The sequence below is a fragment of the Prionailurus bengalensis genome, chromosome D1, assembly GCF_016509475.1.
Source record: "Prionailurus bengalensis isolate Pbe53 chromosome D1, Fcat_Pben_1.1_paternal_pri, whole genome shotgun sequence".
Taxonomy (NCBI): domain Eukaryota; kingdom Metazoa; phylum Chordata; class Mammalia; order Carnivora; family Felidae; genus Prionailurus; species Prionailurus bengalensis.
Genome location: NC_057346.1, coordinates 110,917,847 through 110,935,571, shown reverse-complemented (window position 1 = coordinate 110,935,571; position 17,725 = coordinate 110,917,847). Strand labels below are relative to the sequence as shown.

The 17,725-nt window shown below is 61.7% G+C and overlaps 2 protein-coding genes across 2 annotated transcripts; both read left to right on the top strand.

The window, feature by feature from the left end:
* Positions 1-3,227: 3,227 nt before the first annotated feature.
* ACY3 (aminoacylase 3) lies at positions 3,228-8,289 on the top strand. Its single transcript, XM_043582330.1, is given in 10 exon segments — positions 3,228-3,493; positions 3,614-3,658; positions 4,187-4,346; positions 4,348-4,380; positions 4,654-4,738; positions 4,879-4,914; positions 4,917-4,972; positions 7,049-7,111; positions 7,113-7,259; positions 8,074-8,289. Coding segments are annotated over 10 exon segments (1,107 nt in total).
* Positions 8,290-9,287: 998 nt separating this feature from the next.
* TBX10 (T-box transcription factor 10) lies at positions 9,288-16,501 on the top strand. The gene is made up of 9 exons (XM_043582329.1): positions 9,288-9,447; positions 9,768-9,821; positions 13,319-13,571; positions 13,656-13,757; positions 14,160-14,331; positions 14,954-15,109; positions 15,410-15,477; positions 15,675-15,769; positions 16,212-16,501. The coding sequence occupies exons 1-9, from the start codon at positions 9,288-9,290 to the stop codon at positions 16,499-16,501; spliced, it is 1,350 nt and encodes a 449-aa protein (XP_043438264.1).
* The last annotated feature ends 1,224 nt before the right edge of the window (positions 16,502-17,725 follow it).

The window sequence follows — 17,725 nt, the reverse complement described above, 5'->3', positions numbered from 1 at the left end:
TGTGTCACAGTGCTGGGGTCTTAACCTTAACCAGCTTGCACCCTCCCTGGGTTGCAGACGGCAGGCCCCAGGCCGAGGCCTCTAGTTCATCACCCTGGTCTCCCTCCCAGCTCGTCTGCCAGCCTGAGGCCAACAGAGCAATGGACACCACGCGTCTTTCTCTAACCTCGGCAATTCTAACTTGCTTCCCTTTTTTTTTTTCTTTAGTTTACTTATTTGAGTGTGAGACAGTATGAGCAGGGGAGGGGCGGGGAGCAAGAGAGAAAGAGATCGAGAATCCGAAGCAGGCTCCACGCTTCGCGCAGAGCCCCACGCGGGGCTCGATCCCACGCCCCGGCGATCAAGACCTGAGCCGAAGTCAAGAGTCTGACGCTTTAACCGACTGAGCCACCCAGGCGCCCAGGCCATTCTAACTTTCTAACTGCAGCCTCGGGGCCCGCGGAACTGCTCGCGGCAGAGGTCGGCGGCCCACCGGGGCCCCCGTGGCTTCCCTCCTCTTCCGCAGGGCACCACGTGCCGCTCTGCCCAGGAGCACGGACGACGGCTGGAGTCTTTGGGGGTCCCCTGTGTTCACACGGCAGTCCGCAGTCATCTGACACAGGCCGCCGCTCCTCGCACGGAGGCTGATGGCCAAGTTGGGATATCCGCACCCCCCCCCCACCCCGAAGATGCCTCCTTCCCAAGGTCCATTTCTTTGGTCTCCTGGCTGGCTCACCAGGGGTTGGTCTGAACCCCTCTCGGGAGCTTCCCAGGTGTTACCTAAAACCGGCCCCCATCTGCGGAGGGTGGGGACTGATCAAGGAAGAGGCAGGTCATTCTAGGTTGGTAGGTGGCAGTGTTAATAAGCCAAAGGGACTTACACACGGGGCCCGTCTTGGGCAGCAGCAAGACGAGTGGGTCCCCTCGCTGCCCGCCACACCGGTACCGGGTCCCTCAGCGTGTCTGGGCCTCCGCTCCCTTATCTTGCAGAACGGGGCTCCCACTTCTGTCTTAGAATCGCTGTCGGGGTTAAAAGGGACCACGCGTGTGCGAGGCGCAGGGGCCCCCAGACTCCTACAGAAGCTGTGCCCTCCCAGAGCTTCCCGGGGCTCTGTCACAACCGTGAGGAGCCTCTCTTTGTCCTGCTGCCCTGAGGCTTGGGTGTGGCCCCGGTGTAGGAGTGCACACGACACGGATCCAGCTGTGGCCCTCCGTCTCGCTCGCGTTCGCTCGACGACCCCTCATGGGGTCGCGCGTTCGGGGCCCCTTGGAGACCAGTATGGGTGCCTGAGAGATACCCACCAAGGCCCGGATCCCCGGGGAGACTTGCCCCGGCCTCCCGGGAACCTGTCAGAGATAACACAGCCTTCCCCCTCCTGACGCACAGGCGACTGAGCCACAAGATCTAATTAAAGGCTAGCTGTCGGGGCGCCCGGTGGCTCAGTGGGGGTCGGGCTCTTGATTTCAGCTCAGGTCGTGACCTCGTGGTTCGCAGGCTGGGGCCCCGAGGTGCAGAGCCTGCTTGGGATTCTCTCCTTCTCTCTCTCTCTCTGCCCCTCCCCTGCTTCTGCTCTCTCTCTCTCTCTCAAAATAAATAAACATGAAAAAAAAAGAAAAGGTCAGCTGTCAGGTGCACGCAAGCCCTTTGATGGCACTGGTCACCTCGCTGTGTAAGTAAGGTCTGCAGACGAAAGTTCCCGACTTCACGGAGAATAACCACCCAGTTAGGTCATCGTCAGCTCCACCCGCCGTCAGTGGGTCGCCCTGAGCAGAGCTGCGTAAAGCTTATAGAGTGACCTCCTTCGCTTCCCGGTCTGAAAGGGCCTTCTCAGCCCGGGGGATACTTTACTGTCCCTCCCCCACCTTCCAAACCGGGGTGTGGGAGGCCCAAACTCAGGGCCCTGGAGTCTCGCCCAGCGTAGGTGACTCACTGCCTGGTTCTGCCTCCCTCCTCGGTGACCTCCGGACTGTCCTTAGCTCTTCCCTGACAGCTCGACCTGGAGGCCTCCAGGGCCGGGTGTGGGGGAACTTCCCCCTCATCCTAGCCCCCTTGACCCTTGAGAGCAGCAAAGAAGGGTGGGCTCAGACCGGACCCCCCCCCCCGGGTTCCGACTCCAGCTCTGCCCCTAATGCCCTGTGTTCCCTTGGCATTTTGTCTGAGCCTCGGTTTCCACATCCGTAAAATGGGTCTGAGGGTCATTTCCCAAAACAGAGCAAACTGATCCCTTTGCGTCACGCCTGTCCCTGAAAATGACCGAAAATACTGGACAAAACATTCCGAAACTTTGTTTAAAGCATCAAAAAGCTGGAAAAGTGGGACCGCACAGATCATAGCCCTTTAGGGTAAAGGTGACCTGGGAGAGACGCTGGCCCTCTGGGGTTACAAGCACAGAAGCATGTGGCTGAGGGGGTAAAGGCGGGGGGGGGGTGTTCCTCATCTGGGCATCTGCCAAAGCACAGACCTCTTGGGGGGGGGGGGTGGTTGTCTTCATCTCAGGCCTTAGAGAGTCCTCGCAAGTAATTTTCCAAGTGTGCGTGCAGCTTCCCTTCCTGGCCCTGGGAGGGAGGGCTGGCCCCACTCCCAGAGGAGGGACAGAGGGCACGGACAGGAGCCTGGCCACAGGACCTGGGCTCTATGTGGCCGCAGCAAGTAGGAGTGTGGGGTGGGGACCCCTGGGGGGACCTGGGCCAGCTCTCCGCAGGCTCGGCACAAACACTGCCCTGGGGATCTCTGGGCCCATAAACATCCGCTGGCCCAGCAGGTGCACACCCAGCCCCGGAGGCCACGGAAACCCAGACCACCTCTGCACGAAATCACCCCCTCCCTGAGGCCTCTGCACCGGCCCAGAGGGGCCAGCAGGAGCTGCCCGGAACCCAGACACCCCCCAGCTAATCAGGTGACACTCCCCATGCTGCGCCCTGGTTCCCCCACCTACAAAATGGGAGCGTAGTCCTCTTGCTAAAGGGGGCCTGCCTTGGGGTCCATCTCCCCCACGGGAACAGGCCCCTCTTCCCAACATAGGCACCGGGCGGGAGAAGCCCTGAGCTGCACCCCCAGAGGCACAAACGGGGCGGGGCTGAGCTGCGTCCCACCACAACTTTTGACACACAACCTCCTTGCCCAGCTGGGATCCCTCGGGCCTCAGAGAGCTCACCACTCTGCCACTCCAGCTCTGACCACTGGGCCCCGTGTCCGTGCCAGGGTGACCTAAGCAGGTCCGCCACCAGGTTCTCCACCCCACATGTGGATGTGCTTGCTGCCTGTGCCCCGAGGGCCCCTGCGCCACGCGGCAGTGACTGGGGGCACCCAGTGCCATGACACGTCTGGTGTCTACCTGGCCCAGCACTGGCTGCGGGCCCTGGGGGAGCTGCAGAGACCCAGCTTCTCCGCCACGCCTGGGCTGGCCAACCGGGACCCCAACCGCACCTTCACCAGCGACTTCCTCACACAAGTGTCCTCCAGGCTGGCCCAGCCCCTCGGCCTGGCACTGAGTCCCCGCCTCAGACGGCCGCGGTAGACTTCAAGCTGATCAGGGCTTCCTCTGAGTTCCCCACACCCACGGTTTGCCTCCGACCAGCCCCATAGGCTGCATTTACCTGTCCGGAACCCCAACAGCTCTTCCTCCTCCAGCAGATGCTCGCTGGGCCCCATCTCCGAGCCGGGCTTTGATCAGCTCAGGTGAAAAAATGGGGAATAAGACTGAGGTGTTGTCCTTAGCCCACTGGGGGACACAGAGGAAACCCGCAGCAACCACAACCCAAGAGGCTAAATGTAGGGGAGGGGGCAACATGAAGCATCTAACATGGCCAAGGGCAGCCATGGAGGGCTTCCTGGAGGAGGTTATATCTCAGCCAAGCCCCAGAGGGTGAGTAGAGGTTAACTGGGAAAAGAGAGGAGAGGAGATTCCGGGAAAGGGTCCGGCAGGTGCAAAGGCCTGGAGGTGTGGCTGCAGTGAAAAGTGATGAAGCAGGTGGCAGGCCGGGCTGAGGGTTTGGATTTTATGGGGCCAGTGGGGAGCCGGTGGGGGTCCTAAGCAGGGCAGGGACGGCCACAGTGGCACAGAGAAGAGGCCTTGAGCTGCTCTGTCTCTCCTGCAGGGTCTCGGAGGCTTCACCCCTCCTTGCAGCATGAGGCCGTCATCCCATTAAACCTCTGATCACTGACGGAGACTCTTAGGGGGCTGACACCCCATTCCTGCTCCTGCAGTGCCAGGGCCAACCTGGATGACCCCTGCAAGGTGACAAGGGCCCGAGAACTGAACCTGCTGCCGGGGCCCCAGGCCTCAGGCCGGGCCTTCGGCTTTGTCCTTGACCTGCACAGCAGCACGGCCAAGACGGGCACCTGCCTCATCGCAGAAGCTGCCCACAGAGGGTCTTGCCATGCACCTGTGCCACCACCAGGTGGCCCTGGCCCCTCAGGGGCAGTGGGGAAGGGGACAGCTGGGAGGGTGCCAGTGCCTCCCCTGGCCCTCTCCTTGGGCTCCAGTCAGGGCCTGCCACCTGCAAGTCCTCCAGGCCCTCTGGTCCCTTCCTTCCCCCCTTCCTGCCAGAGGGTGGAGGGAGGCTGGGCTGGGGTGGGTAGTGCCCCGTGCTCCCTCCATGCTCTCCCCACGCCTCAGTTTCCCCTTCTTGGGGGTCTGACCCATCCCTCCTGTCCCTCCACCCCCACTGCAGAGCCCCAAGGTGGCCTGCCCAGCCCTGTACCAGCTGCCGGGGTGGGGGAGTTATAGCCTGGACCCCTTGGCCAAGAACGGAATGGGTAGGCTGCCACCTCAGGAGAAATGGGTGAGGGGGCGGGGCTTGGAAGGGCGGGGCCGCGTGATAGGCAGGGTCAAGGACCTGGGGTTAGAGCACTCCTCTCTGGGGCACCCGCCTGACCCCTCTCCTCCTGGTCCCCAGTCCTGGAGCTGGGCCCCCAGCCTCAGGGTGAGCTGCGAGCAGGATGAGGACCCTGGTGGCCAAAGTCCTGGACTTCATCGACTCTTCACCCAGGGTGAGATCTGCAAGGACTTGCTGGGAAACTGAGACCCAGAGAGGCGAGGGCCCGACCCGGGGACCCTGGAGCCAGGCTCACCTGTGGGCTGGGGACCAGCCTTGGGTGGCCCCCACGGCCCACTGTGTTCTGGGCCTGGAGGAAGGGACAGGCTCACACACCCAGCCTTTGGCCCAGGCACAGCCTCTCCTGCTTTAAGCACATGGAACGGGCAGCGTGGACCGGCCACGCACGGAGGCTGGGGACCGGGCATCCTCAGCTGCAGGTGCGTGTGTGTTGTTGTGGGGAGATTCCTGGGTCACAGCTTTGGCGGCAGAGGCAACTGAGGCCCAGAGGCAGGGACCACGGGTGCCTCCCACAGGGTCATCAGGACCTCAGAATCAGGATCAGAACACGAGGCTGCCCCCTCCCCCCACCAATGCCCTGCCCCTACAGCCTCCCTGGAACCCCACGGACAGGCCTGGCATTCGGGGCCACAGTGATCTGCCCGGCGCCTGCAGAGGCCAGGAGGGGCTCCTCGCAGCCTGGCCACTGAAGGCAGAGGGAGGTGATACGGAGCGGGCACCACCCAATCCACCTGCTTGCGGGTGCAAGCATGGAGCCTGTCTTTATTTTCCAAGTACTTCCCCGAGCGTCCCTCTGCACGTTAGCAGGGAATCCGGCATTCTTTCTGCAGGCCTTCCCTTCCTGAATGTCACAGGAGCCTGGCCTGGCGGGGAGGAGATTGGGAAGATTGCGCCGCCCACCGGCTACCGCTCTGCCCGCTGCCACGTGGGGTCGCTGTCACACTAGGTGCACGCCCTCCGTGGCCTTCGAGTCCTGCCGTGTCCAGGCCACAGGCCTCCCCACGCTGGGTGCCCAGCCCTAGCCTCCTTAGTAACCGTTCTCCAAGTGTCCCAACTGGCCTTCGGGGGGCGGGACGGGCTTCAGAGGGGGCCACATGCTCTGTTGGCACCAGCCCTCCCCCTGCCACGGCAAAGATCTGTCCCCCAGCCCAGTAAGCAGCCACAGCCCCCTCCTTCAGTGGTGAGTCCCAGCGGGACAGAATCGGAGTGACCCAGCAGACAGACCTGGTAGGCACTGGGGGCGCAACAGAGGCTGGGCACAAAAAAGAAAGAAATATCGGAAAGAATTTGACATTTCAAAAATTGTTTAAAGAACCAGAGTAACAGGGCACCTGGGTGGCTCAGTCAGTTGAATGTCTGACTTCAGTTCAGGTCATGATCTCACGGTTTGTGAGTTCGAGCCCCACGTCCGGCTCTGTGCTGACAGCTCCGAGCCTGGAGCCTGCTTCAGATTCTGTCTCTCCCTCTCTCCCTGCCTCTCCTCTGCTCATGCTCTCTCTCTCTCTCTCGCTCAAAAATAAATAAACATTAAAACATTTTTTTTAAAAGAACCAAAGTAACAATTGTAGGAAAAATCCGCCATTGGTTGGGGTTTTTTGCTGTTGTTAGAGCTTCGTGTTTGATTTTGAGGTGTTCTCTTACTTATAAAAACACCGTAGTGGAGGGGCAACATCTTTTCGGTGTTTAGGGCCGGGGGGCCATCCATCAACCTTACAGATGCAGAGCCATGACAGTTATTCTGAGTGATTTCTCCCACAATTTAAAAATTTATTTGATAGGCCATTATATTATGTTTACTCTGTGTCAGACGCTGTTAAGCACTCTTAGCCTTTTACCTTAAACCTCAGGAGGATAGGAGAAGACACCATAATTCCTATTTTACAGAGGAGGAAGCTGAAGAACAGAAAGGTTAAGTGACTTGCTCAAGGTCACCCAGCTAGCAAGGGTTTGAACCTCTACTGTCTGTGCCCTTAACCACGAGGCTACACTTCCACAATGACAACTGTCTTTCTAAGGCAACTTGTGTCTCCATTCTAAACACAGAGCCAGGGGCATCTCGGCAGACACCCTGTCACATTGGTTGAGAAAGTGAAGCAGTGACTGGATGAGGCCATCGGTGAAGGGCATCTCTTGGGCACTGCCTGCTCGGGTTGCCCCCACAGGGCCCAGGGCAGAGGTCGGCCCCAGCAACCTTGGCCGGAGGCTCTCTTCCCAGGACTGAGGCTTCCAGACCCTACAGCCCGGTAGAGCCATCTTCCAGATGTCCCGTGGTGAGGATGTGCTCTGGGGGGGGGGGGGGGGGGTCTGCCGTGTACCCCATGGTCATCAACAAGGTCACCTACTATGAAAAGGGCATTGTCTCCATTCAGGCGGAGAAGCTCACGTTCTCCATGCCTGCCCTGCCGCGCCGGCCTTCAACCCCACCCCAGCCCCTGACCCAGGCCAGACCCGCACAGCCTCAGCCCTCCCATCTGAACAATGGGTCCCGAGCCACAGTCTTGCTCCCAGGGCACCCCTTTGCCTTCTGCTGTATACCATGTTTCTGGCCATACCCCCATGCCTCCGTACCTCAGTTTCCCATCTATAAAATGGAAGATGTCCAGGGGTTGATGGTTCATGTCCTCTGTCCTTCATGGTCCCTCTCTGTGACCTCAGGGTCTGGCCCAGGGTGGTCTTGGACATGCTGTGTGTCCTGGGGCCAGTGATGGCTGTCTCTGTACAGCCTATCGGTGCCCAGGGGGAAGATCCCACTTGGAGTCAACAAAGGGCCTTCCAGAAGAGGCCACGACCCGGGGGGGGGGGGGGGGCTCCCAACCTGCCTGCGCTCCTGGGGCTGGAGAATCAGTCTGAGAGAGCAGAAGCCCATGCACATGCCTACCCAGGCACTGTGTGTGTGTGTGACTGCACACACATGTGTTTCCAAGAACTTCAATACCTTGGGTGTCCTTCTGAAGAGGTCTTTATGTGGCTGGGCACACAGCCCAGATGTGCATTTCCAATATATAATGAGCCCGGTGCCCATGGGGACTCAGGGGGAGTCAGGGCTGGGGAAGGGGTGCGGTTCGACAAGGCTGTCCCCACCCAGGACAGCCGCCCAGGGGCAGGGACGCAGGGAAGAGGTACCTTGGCCTGGGGTAGGGGGAGTCCTACCAGGGGGCTGGAGGTCCTCAGCACCCCAAGAGGGAGCGGGCGCGGGGTCTGCTGCTGGGTCCCCTCAGTCCTGACCCAGGCCCTCTCTGCGGGGCGTCCACACAGGCCAGACTGGACACAGCCCTCAGCTTCTGCACCCACCTGAGCCTGACAGGCCGCGGCTCCTGCCTGACAGCGGGGCCGGGGGGCCCAGAGCGCCATCCTCGGGAGACGTCTCCCCCCCCCCGGCCCCTCTGCACCCTCGCCTGGCCCATCCATCTCCCCGCGGCCACAGCTGCCACGCGCCCTCCTGCTATTGAGCAGCGAGATGAGAAGGTGTGAAGGATATGGGGGCGCCAGGGACGGGCTGGCAGGCAAGATGGATGAGGGGGCAGGGGGGCCAGCAGGCGCCTCCGGCGGGAAGGGCAGGCCGGCCGGGGAGGAGGCTGTGCAGAGAGGCGCGCCTGTGTGCGAGGCGTGTGTGAGAGAGAGCGCGCGTGCACCCATGCACACGGCAGCTTGTGCACGTGTGCACACGAGTGGGTGTGGGGCATGGGGCCCGGGGTTCATCTGTGTGCAAGTGGGCTGGCCCGTCAGTGTCCTCACCTACATGCGTGGAGGGGGCGTTTCCCATCACACAGAGCAGAGCTGCGTGCAGGTGCACGCGCACGTGTGCACACACACACACACACACACACCAGTGGCCAACAGGACCCTGGGCTGGCCCACTCCTGGGAGTCCAGGCTGAGGGGGAGCCAGGAGGATTGGTGGGAATCTCCCAAGACCATCATCTCTCCCCTCTCCCTCCTCCCCACCCCCCCGCCCCACTGTGGATCCTGGGACGGCGTGGCGTGGCCGGTCACACACCTCACTGGGTGGCCCCTGATAGCCGCTGGGACCCTCCCAAGCATGGAGAAACCCCCCCCCCTCATCCTGCCCCACAGCAAACCCCAGAGCTGGGCATGGGCCTACCTCTCCCAGCTTGGCAGGCAGGGATCTGGGTTACAGGAGACCAAAGCAGGAGGCACCCCTAAGCGGAGGGAGGAGACGTCTGCCCCCGGGCATCAGGCTCTGGGAGGAGCTGGGTGTCATTCTTGGAGAGAAGCTGTCCTTCCGACCCGCGGTCCCTCCGTGCCCAGTGCCAGGCATGGGCCTCCGCCTCCCCCACGTCCCCAGTGCCACGCTCTGGAGGAGGTGTGTTGGGGTGGGGGGGTCTAGTCTGCCTTGGGGACCCCAGTCAAGCGGGCCCAGCCCAGCCTGAGGTGCTGTCCCCTAGTGCCGGCCTGGCGGCTGGCCTGGAACACTCCCTCCCAGACTGAGCTCTCCTGGGGTCTAGCCCGATGACCCTCCCTGGGCAATCGGGCGGCAACGAGATGGCCAAGCAGCACTCCCATCTGACAGCAACCAGCTTTGTGCCTTCCCGTGCCTTCCTGACCGGTGATCCAGGTGTCCCTGAATGCCGGGCCTGGATGGGCGTGGGCAGCCTGGAGAAGGCGCCTGGTCGGGCTAGAGAGAACAGGCTGACCTGCGTGCAGAGCAGACACCCGCCCCAGAGACCTGTGACCTGGGCCGGCCTCCCACCCCGTGGGGACTACTTAGGCACCGTCAATCAGGATGGGAACAGTTTACTGCCGTCCATCCCAGAGAGAAGAGATTATGCGCGCAGTTGGGGAAACTGAGGCACGGGGGCTGTCGGGAATCCACCAGCATCGCACAGCTCCTCGGGCGCCAGCCATCAGCCAGACCCGGCTTTCTGCCATCCGGTCCAGGAGCTCTGCCTCTTCCAGCACTTGCTGAGGCTGCCCCCTTGTGATTCCCAGTTTCCCAGGCGATGCCACACCAGCAGCAGCCCCAGGTCAGGGGTCGAGGTCCTGGTGAGAGGGCATCACCTCTGCCATCAGCCCTCACGCTCCTGCGGCTACTGCGGCCTCCCCGGCCTCCGCCAGGCCTTTTCAGTGCCCAGCCCTCCAGTCACCGGGCCTGGGCCCCTGCGGACCGCCCAGCCGGGTCCTCCAAAAGGGCCCCCACTCTGCGCCTGGGTCCATTGATCAGGAGTGGCTGAGGGGCTCCTAGCTGGGAAAGGGAGGGAGCCGGGAGGGGGGACCGGGGAGGGGGGGAGGAGGCTTTGCAACGTCAGAGCCTTCCCACCTGCCCTCCTCCCACACAGCACCACTCCTGGAGCTGGACAAGCCCGGCCAGCAGCCTGGTGCAGTCTGAGGGTGGTTTGGAGACGGGGCCCTGCATACCACAGGGCCAGAGTAGCCTGCCTGCAGAGACCAGGTGCCTGACTCCGGTGGAGAACCAAGACGTGAGTGATCGCTTGGAGGGAAGGACGGTCCCGCAGAGCTGAGCTGTGCCGCTGAATGGGCCGGGAGACCAGGAGCGTCTGACCACCAACCCAGCAGGCAGGGACTCCTCAGGTGACAGCTGCAGCCGGCCCGCACTGAGCAGGACTTCTCCAGGAGCCAACATCCAGGCCGTCCCCATGGCAGGTACGGTGTAGGCAGCCGAGGTGGCCCCGTGACTGGGCTCAGGCTCCAGGGTGAATGGGGCGGGGCAGGGACTGGGTGGGGGGACCAAGGAAACCCTTCTGGATCCAGGTTTTGGGCAAGAGGGTGGGGCAGGGGCACCCCCCGCTAAGGCCTCAGATCCCACCAGGGCAAGTTGATGGGCTCACAGCCGCCCATGTACAAATATGGGGGTGCTGATGGGCCGGGGTACAGAGCCATTTCTGGGAAGGGAGAGCTTTCTCAGGCATGAGTGACCTTGGACCTGTCCCTTCCACTCTCTGGGCCTCACCCATTGAGTATCAAGGTCTAACTTCCCCTCCAGCCCTGGCTCCATGCTTGTGGGAAATTGTCAACTCCTGACCCCAAGGGATGCCAGCTTTTAGAGGAACCAGACAGAGAAGGGGCCCCTCCTGAGTTTCTGAGAGCACTCAGGGGTGGCACTTTGACCAAGATGGGCAGGGGGTGAGCTCATAGAAGACTTGGGAGCCGGTGACCAGCCCGTGAAGGCCCCAGACCCAGGGAAGCCATGAGCCTCTCCCCTGGGGACCCATGGACCCTTGGGGTTGTCATCAGTTACCCAGACGATAGACCTGCCCCAGCAGGGCAGCTGAGCAACGGACAGTTGCCCATGTGGTGACCTGGTCCAGGTGGTGGGGACATCAGCCCGTCTACACTTCATGCCCCTCTGGGAGATGCAGACCTGATGCGGTCCATCCCTCTCGGAAAGACCCCCACCCACTCCCGGGGCTGTTCATACGTGGCCCTCGGGGCTGAGAAATATGGGACCGCAGGCCCTGAGCCCCACACTCCAATGAAGCACCTGCTATGTGCCAGCTCTGGCCAGGCGCTGCCCACCTGTTAGCTCATTACACGTAGACCACCCCGGGAACGTCCCTCCACCCATCCCTCTATCCGTCCGTCCGTCCATCCATCCATCCATCCAACACCAATATCCACCTCTGCCCAGGGGATCTCAGTTCCACCAGGCTCTTGGCCACTTAGGGGGCTGCTAGAAACTAATAGTCCATTTTTCAAGATGTTTTTTTTTCTGGTTTTAATGTTTAACTTGTAAAACATACATAACATAAAAATTACCATTTGGGCCATTAAAAAAAATTTTTTTTTTTTGTCTATTTTTGAGAGAGAGAGAGACAGACAGCACGTGCAAGGGAGGGGCAGAGAGAGAAGGAGACACAGAATCTGAAGCAATCTCTAGGCTCCGAGCCCAACGCGGGGCTCGAACCCACGAACCGCGAGATCATGACCCGAGCCAAAGACGGATGCCTAACCAACTGAGCCACCCAGGGCCCCCCACCCCCCCATTCGAGCCATTTTTAAGGGTACAATTCGGTGACATTCACAAGGCAGCCGTCGCCACCATCCGTCTCCAGAACTTTTGCATCTGGCAAAACTGAACCTCTGTCTCCATTAGACGCTCACCCCCTGTCCCCCTCCCTCCATCCCTGGCACCCAGCGTTCTTCTTTCTGTCTCTGAAGCTGACTGTCGTGGGGACCTCTCACAAACGGAAGCACACGGGATTTGTCCTTTTGTGTCTGCCTGGCTTATTTCACTTAGCGTGACGTCCTCAAGGTCCACCCAAGTCACAGCACGCTGCAGAAGCCGCTTCCTGTTTGAAGCTGAAGGCGGTTCCATGGTCTGGCTAGACCACGCCTTGCTTATCCATTCCTCCATCAGTAGACGCTTGGGTTGCTGTCGCCTTCGGGCTGTCGGGAATCGTGCTGCTGTGAACACTCACGCACACGTCCCTGTTCAGGTTCCTGCTCTCGGTTCCTTTGGTGCATTTCTCCAGTTCTAGGTAACTCCCCAGAAGTGGCCTGGCTGGATCCTACACTCATTGTGTTTTTCACAGCAGAGGCTCCGTCTTGTACCCCATCAGCGATGCAGAGGGTTCCAATTTCCACACGCCTTTGTTTCTCTTTTCTTTTTCGTAATAGCCATCCTCATGGGCGTAAGGTAGTGTCTTATTTTAGGTAGAATTTGCTTATTTTTATTTTTTATTAAAAAAAATTTTTTATATTTCTTTATTTTTGAGACAGAGAGAGAGACAGAGCATGAGTGGGGGAGGGGCAGAGAGAGAAGGAGACGTAGAATCCAAAGCCGCCTCCAGGCTCCGAGCTGTCAGCACAGAGCCCGATGCGGGGCTCGAACCCATAACCGTGAGATCACGACCCGAGCCGAAGTCGGATGTTCAACCGACTAAGCCATCCAGGCCCCCCAGGATTTGTGGGTTTTTTTTTTTTTAAGGAGGGTAGAGGGTGGCAACATTCCAAGAAATGGAATGTTTATGGGGCGCAAGGTCAGACATGGGTGGGAGTCCTTGGTGGTGATTCGAGGATGTCCTCTCAGCTCAACTCTCCCGGAGCAGGACCAGGCACCAGGGTCTCCGCGGAGTGAAGACGCCCATTCCCGAACCCCCACGACCTCACATGTCCTACCATCGTAACAGGTGTCGTTTTTGAAGGGTGTGCCGGGCACCGTGTGTGTCCTCGCAAATCCTCACATCAGCCCTGCGAAGCGCGTATCAAGAACCCCTTGGGGCAGATATAGAAACCGAGGCTCCGAGAGACGGAACAATTTTGTTGCTCAAGGCCACAAGGCCACGTGACTTGATGGCTCGAAGATCCCCTGAGGAGCCAGGCAGTTCCTGTCTCTGGCCTCCAGGAGACTTAAGTCGGCATTTGCCTCATGAAGTGATGCCCCGTCAGGGATACTATGGGAACACAGGCCTGGCAGTCAGGGAGGGCTCCCTGGAGGAAGAGGCACCTAGGTGCAGCCGGAAGGATGAGAGCCGGCTTGGTGGCACGGGGGTGAGGCTCACGCTCTCCTCCTCTCTCCCCAGCCTTCCTCTCTGCCGGCCTCGGGCTACTCGCAACCTCGGAGCCCTACACCCTGACCGGCTCCAGCTGGGAGCCCCGGCTGGACTCCCCATTCCCGTCAGACCCTCCCACCGGGGCCCAAGTCGTGGCCGAGCCCGGCAAGCAGGGCCCCAAGAACCCGCGTGTGTCCAGCGTGACGGTTCAGCTGGAGATGAAGGCTCTGTGGGAGGAATTCAACCAGCTGGGCACGGAGATGATTGTCACCAAGGCAGGCCGGTGCGAGCAGCGGGCGTGTGCGTGGGGGGGACAGGGGGCCACGGTGGGGCCGCCCTTGGGCTGCTGAGCGCCGCCCTCCTGCAGGAGGATGTTTCCCACCTTCCAGGTGAAGATTCTGGGCATGGACACGCTGGCTGACTATGCACTGCTCATGGACTTCGTGCCTCTGGACGACAAAAGATACAGGTCTGGGGGCCGGCCAGGGGAGGCAGCTGGGACCGCGGGGGGGCGGGGCCAGGAAGTCGGACCCCTACCTGCACCCTGGGGTGAGCCACCCTGGGGTGAGCGGGGAGGCGGGGAGGCCTGGGGTGAGCGGGGAGGCCTACCCTGGGGCAACAGCGGAAGCCTGAGGCGGGCAGTGGGCTAGCCTGGGCAGGGAGAGCCGGCTAGCCCACTGCGGCCACCGGGCGCTCGAGGCCAGACAGCGTCCTCGGGGTCTCTGGTTCCTCGCGTGTGAGCTGGGGGTAGAGCAAGGGCCGCGATGGAGACGGCGGGAGCCCCTTGGCCCCGCCGGTCTTCAGGGCAGGGGCCGCAGATGCGGTGCCGTGGGAGCGGACGGGGCGCCCTTCCCACTCGCTCTGTCCCCAGGTACGCCTTTCACAGCTCAGCCTGGCTGGTGGCGGGCAGAGCAGACCCGGCCACGCCCGGCCGGGTGCACTTCCACCCGGACTCGCCGGCCAAAGGGGCACAGTGGATGCGCCAGATTGTGTCCTTTGACAAGCTCAAGCTGACCAACAATCTGCTGGACGACAATGGCCACGTGAGGCCCCGGCCACAGCGGGGAGGGGGCAGGGCAGGGCTGGGGACACTGGGGCCTGATCATAACGAAGCCTGGAGCCAGGGCCAGCTGTGACTTTGGCGCCCAGCGTCCCCACCTGCTACTGGCGGCTAACGCTGGGGGCCAAGTTCACCCGGCCAGGGGTTGGGCAGCAGAGGGGACTGCCCGAGCAGGGGGCGGGAAGTGAGAATGTTCCAGCAAACACTATCCCCCTCGTAGACAGTGTGTATGGAACGCCGTGGCAGGGGAAGCAACAGGTGCAAAGGCCCTGGGGCTGCAGAATGTTAGGCCCGTTGGGAGAAGTGCAAGGAGGCTCCCCACGTGGCGGAGGTGGGGTGTGTAGGGGAGATGGGAGGAGAGAGACCCTAGAGGCTGCCAGGGCTGATCTGCGGGGCCAGTCGGCTGCGGAGAGGGTTCCGGCTTTTACTCTGTGCGGTGGCCACAGGGCCTTTGATGCAGAACCGTGGGCCCTCGGGACCAGACTCTGCGCCCCGTTACAAGAAAGACAGCCGTTCTGCCCCGGAGAGAAAGGCTTAGCCCAAGGGAAGGTTTGCCGCTGCTCCGCACACCCCCGAGCACCGCCTTCTGCATCCCCCTCCCCCAGATCATTCTCAACTCCATGCACCGCTACCAGCCCCGATTCCATGTGGTCTTTGTGGACCCACGCAAGGACAGCGAGCGCTACGCCCAGGAGAACTTCAAGTCCTTCGTCTTCACGGAGACCCAGTTCACGGCCGTGACAGCCTATCAGAACCACCGGGTGGGTTGGGACCACAGCTCACGAGGCAGCTGCCAGCCCATTTCACAGGGATGGAGACTGAGGCCCAAAGCTCTGAGCTCAGAGCCTTGCCCTTCTCTCCTTCCCTAGGACTCAGCAGACTTCTGCCCTCGGCCATTCCCCTGCCTTCACGCCCACTGACTCTGTGGCTCCTGGGCTGAGGGCCCGGGTCCCAGGGCCTCCTGATTGGGGGGTTCAGGGAAGACAGGGTGGCTGAACCTGGGACCCCACAGCCTCGCCCTGGCTCAGGGTTGGCCCATAACTGCACTTTCTCCTCTGCAGATCACCCAGCTGAAAATCGCCAGCAACCCTTTTGCCAAGGGCTTTAGGGAGAGTGACTCAGACTCCTGGTACTGTGTGAGCCCAGCTGCCCCAACCCAGCCCCTCACCCCATCTGCACTGTCTCCTAAGGCCTCGGGTCCTGCCCTTCTCTCTGCTTCCTGCCCACTGACTGGTCCTGGGGTCCCACGGCCTGACTGATCATGATCCTTGACCTGGGCTCTCCCCTGTGACCCTCTGCCTCCATTCCTGTTCGTCCCGTCTCCAGGACTGTCCCTCCGCGAGCCCTGCTCAGCATCCCGACCCGGAGTCACAGCGGCCTCGGCCCCTGCCTGCTGAAGGGCTCCACAGAGGAGGGAACAGGTCAGCCTCCAGGCTTACAGACACAGTGGGACCAGAGCCTGCATGATGGGCAGGAAAGCGAGGAGACAGGGCCACACGGCCTCCAGGAGGGGGCTTCAGCACGTCCAGCAAGCCCACTGGGCACCTGTGTGGACAAAGAGGAGGAGGCAGAGAATTCTGAGGCAGTTTGGGGCCAAGGGCACAGAGAACAGGACGGGGACAAGGTGCTAAGAGCAGGGGTGGGAGGTGTCAGACGGGCTTCCTGGATGAAGTGGCTCCTGAGCTGGGCCTTGAAGAACTGGGAAGGGTTTGGACGGCAAGAGATGGCAGGGAAGAGCGAACGAAGAGAGAACAAGAGCGAAGGCTGAGAGGGGGCAGCTTGGAATGGGAGCAGGGGAGGAGGAGGGGAGGCTGAGGCTGTGAGGGAAGGTCCGGGGCCCACGCAGACCATGTCCTCCCTCAGACTCCCACAAAGCTCCAGTCTCCAACTCCAGGACCTCCGCCCGGCTGCAACATCAGCTGCTGGCCCCCCCTGAGGCTCTGCTGGCCCCAGCCACCTACCAGCCCCTCGCCTACCAGGGCCTGTACCCTGGAGCCTCAAGCCCCCTCAGAATCCCAAGGGCCCGACCAACACCATACCCCCTCCCCAATGTCCAGAACGACAGAGATCAGGAGAGCCTGCCCCTCCCAGCTAGGCTGGGGCTCCTGTCCCCCACGGCCATGTGCTTGGGGACTGTCCAGGACCCTCAGTGATGATGAGGGCCCTGTGCACAGACTCCTCTTACCCTGTACACTACCCCTGCTGCCTCACCTCTGCGGAGGCCCTCTTCCCTCAAGGATAGCAGGGCAGGTGGAAGCCCAGAGAGGGAGGCTACCTGCCCAGAGTCACAGCAAGGCGGAGAAGATGCCAGGCTTGGAACCAGCCCCCCCCCCCCCCCCGCCGTACATGTCCCCTTCTGCCTTGGGGGTGACTCCTCTCAACCCTGCTTTACCTCTCCTTTTCCCCCAACATTAAACCATTTGGCATGAGTAGTCAGAGCACTTCTGTCCTCGGGGGTCGGGGTGGAAGGACTCAGGAACACCCAGACCCCAGAGACGGCTGCAGACATTCCAAAGCTCTGCCCGGTGCCGGTGGTATCGCTGGGAGCACAGTGACGGTAAAGATGCCAACACCAGCCAAGGGGCAGCGCTGTGAGCGAGGCTGCAGGCTCTGCTCCCGGCCTTAACGCGCCCAGCCGAGGACTGAAACTGCAGCTCAAAGAGGCGCCTGCTCAAAGTCAATGCAAAGCATTGGCGACACCGGCCATTCCACTATAGGTGCTGTGCACAACTGGGGTGGTCTGGTCCGCGAGAAGCCAGGGTCTGGAGGGAGGCAGAACCGTGATGGGCAGTGACCACACGGGCCAGGCCAAGTGGGGGGGTCGGGGGAGGGGTTTGAGAATCCAATCAAGACTCGACGCAGGACAGCTTCCACAGAAGAGTGACATTTAAACCTACACCTAAAGGAGTAGAAATTGAGAGCGAGAGCGAAGGGGAGGAGGGAAGGCAAGCTCCCAGCGGTGGGAAAAGCAGGGCAAAGGCCTGGGGCTGGAGTGGGTCCCTTGGAGCGGGAGGGCACGGCGCGCGCCACCCAGAAGAACCAGGAGAGGGGCCCAGAGCGGGGCCGGGCTAGGCACTCCTCCCGCAGCCCCTGATGTCCCCGGCCTCCGGGAGGCGCGCTCCGTGGACCCCCTAAATGCCGACTCCGAACATCCTGGAGCACTGCGCGTGAGGTGCGTAGGAAAGGGACGGGCACACGCGGGCGTGGAGGGACGCGGGGTCCGGCGAAGCCTCGAAGCCTGACGCCCGGAATCTCGAACCCAGCTGTCACAGAGCTGGGTCCGGAAGCCGCCGAGACTCGAGTACCGCGAGCTACTGACTCCAGGCTCTCTGACACCCTCCCTCGAAGCCACCAAAGCCAGCTCCGCCCTCGGCCCA

Coding starts and splice junctions, on each gene's coding strand:
- TBX10 (XM_043582329.1), top strand. CDS start 9,288: ATGACCCTCCCTGGGCAATCGGGCGGCAACGAGATGGCCAAGCAGCAC. Junction 9,822..13,318: donor GGTCAGGGGTCGAGGTCCTG/GTGAGAGGGCAT, acceptor CTCTCTCCCCAG/CCTTCCTCTCTGCCGGCCTC. Junction 15,478..15,674: donor GAGAGTGACTCAGACTCCTG/GTACTGTGTGAG, acceptor TCCCGTCTCCAG/GACTGTCCCTCCGCGAGCCC.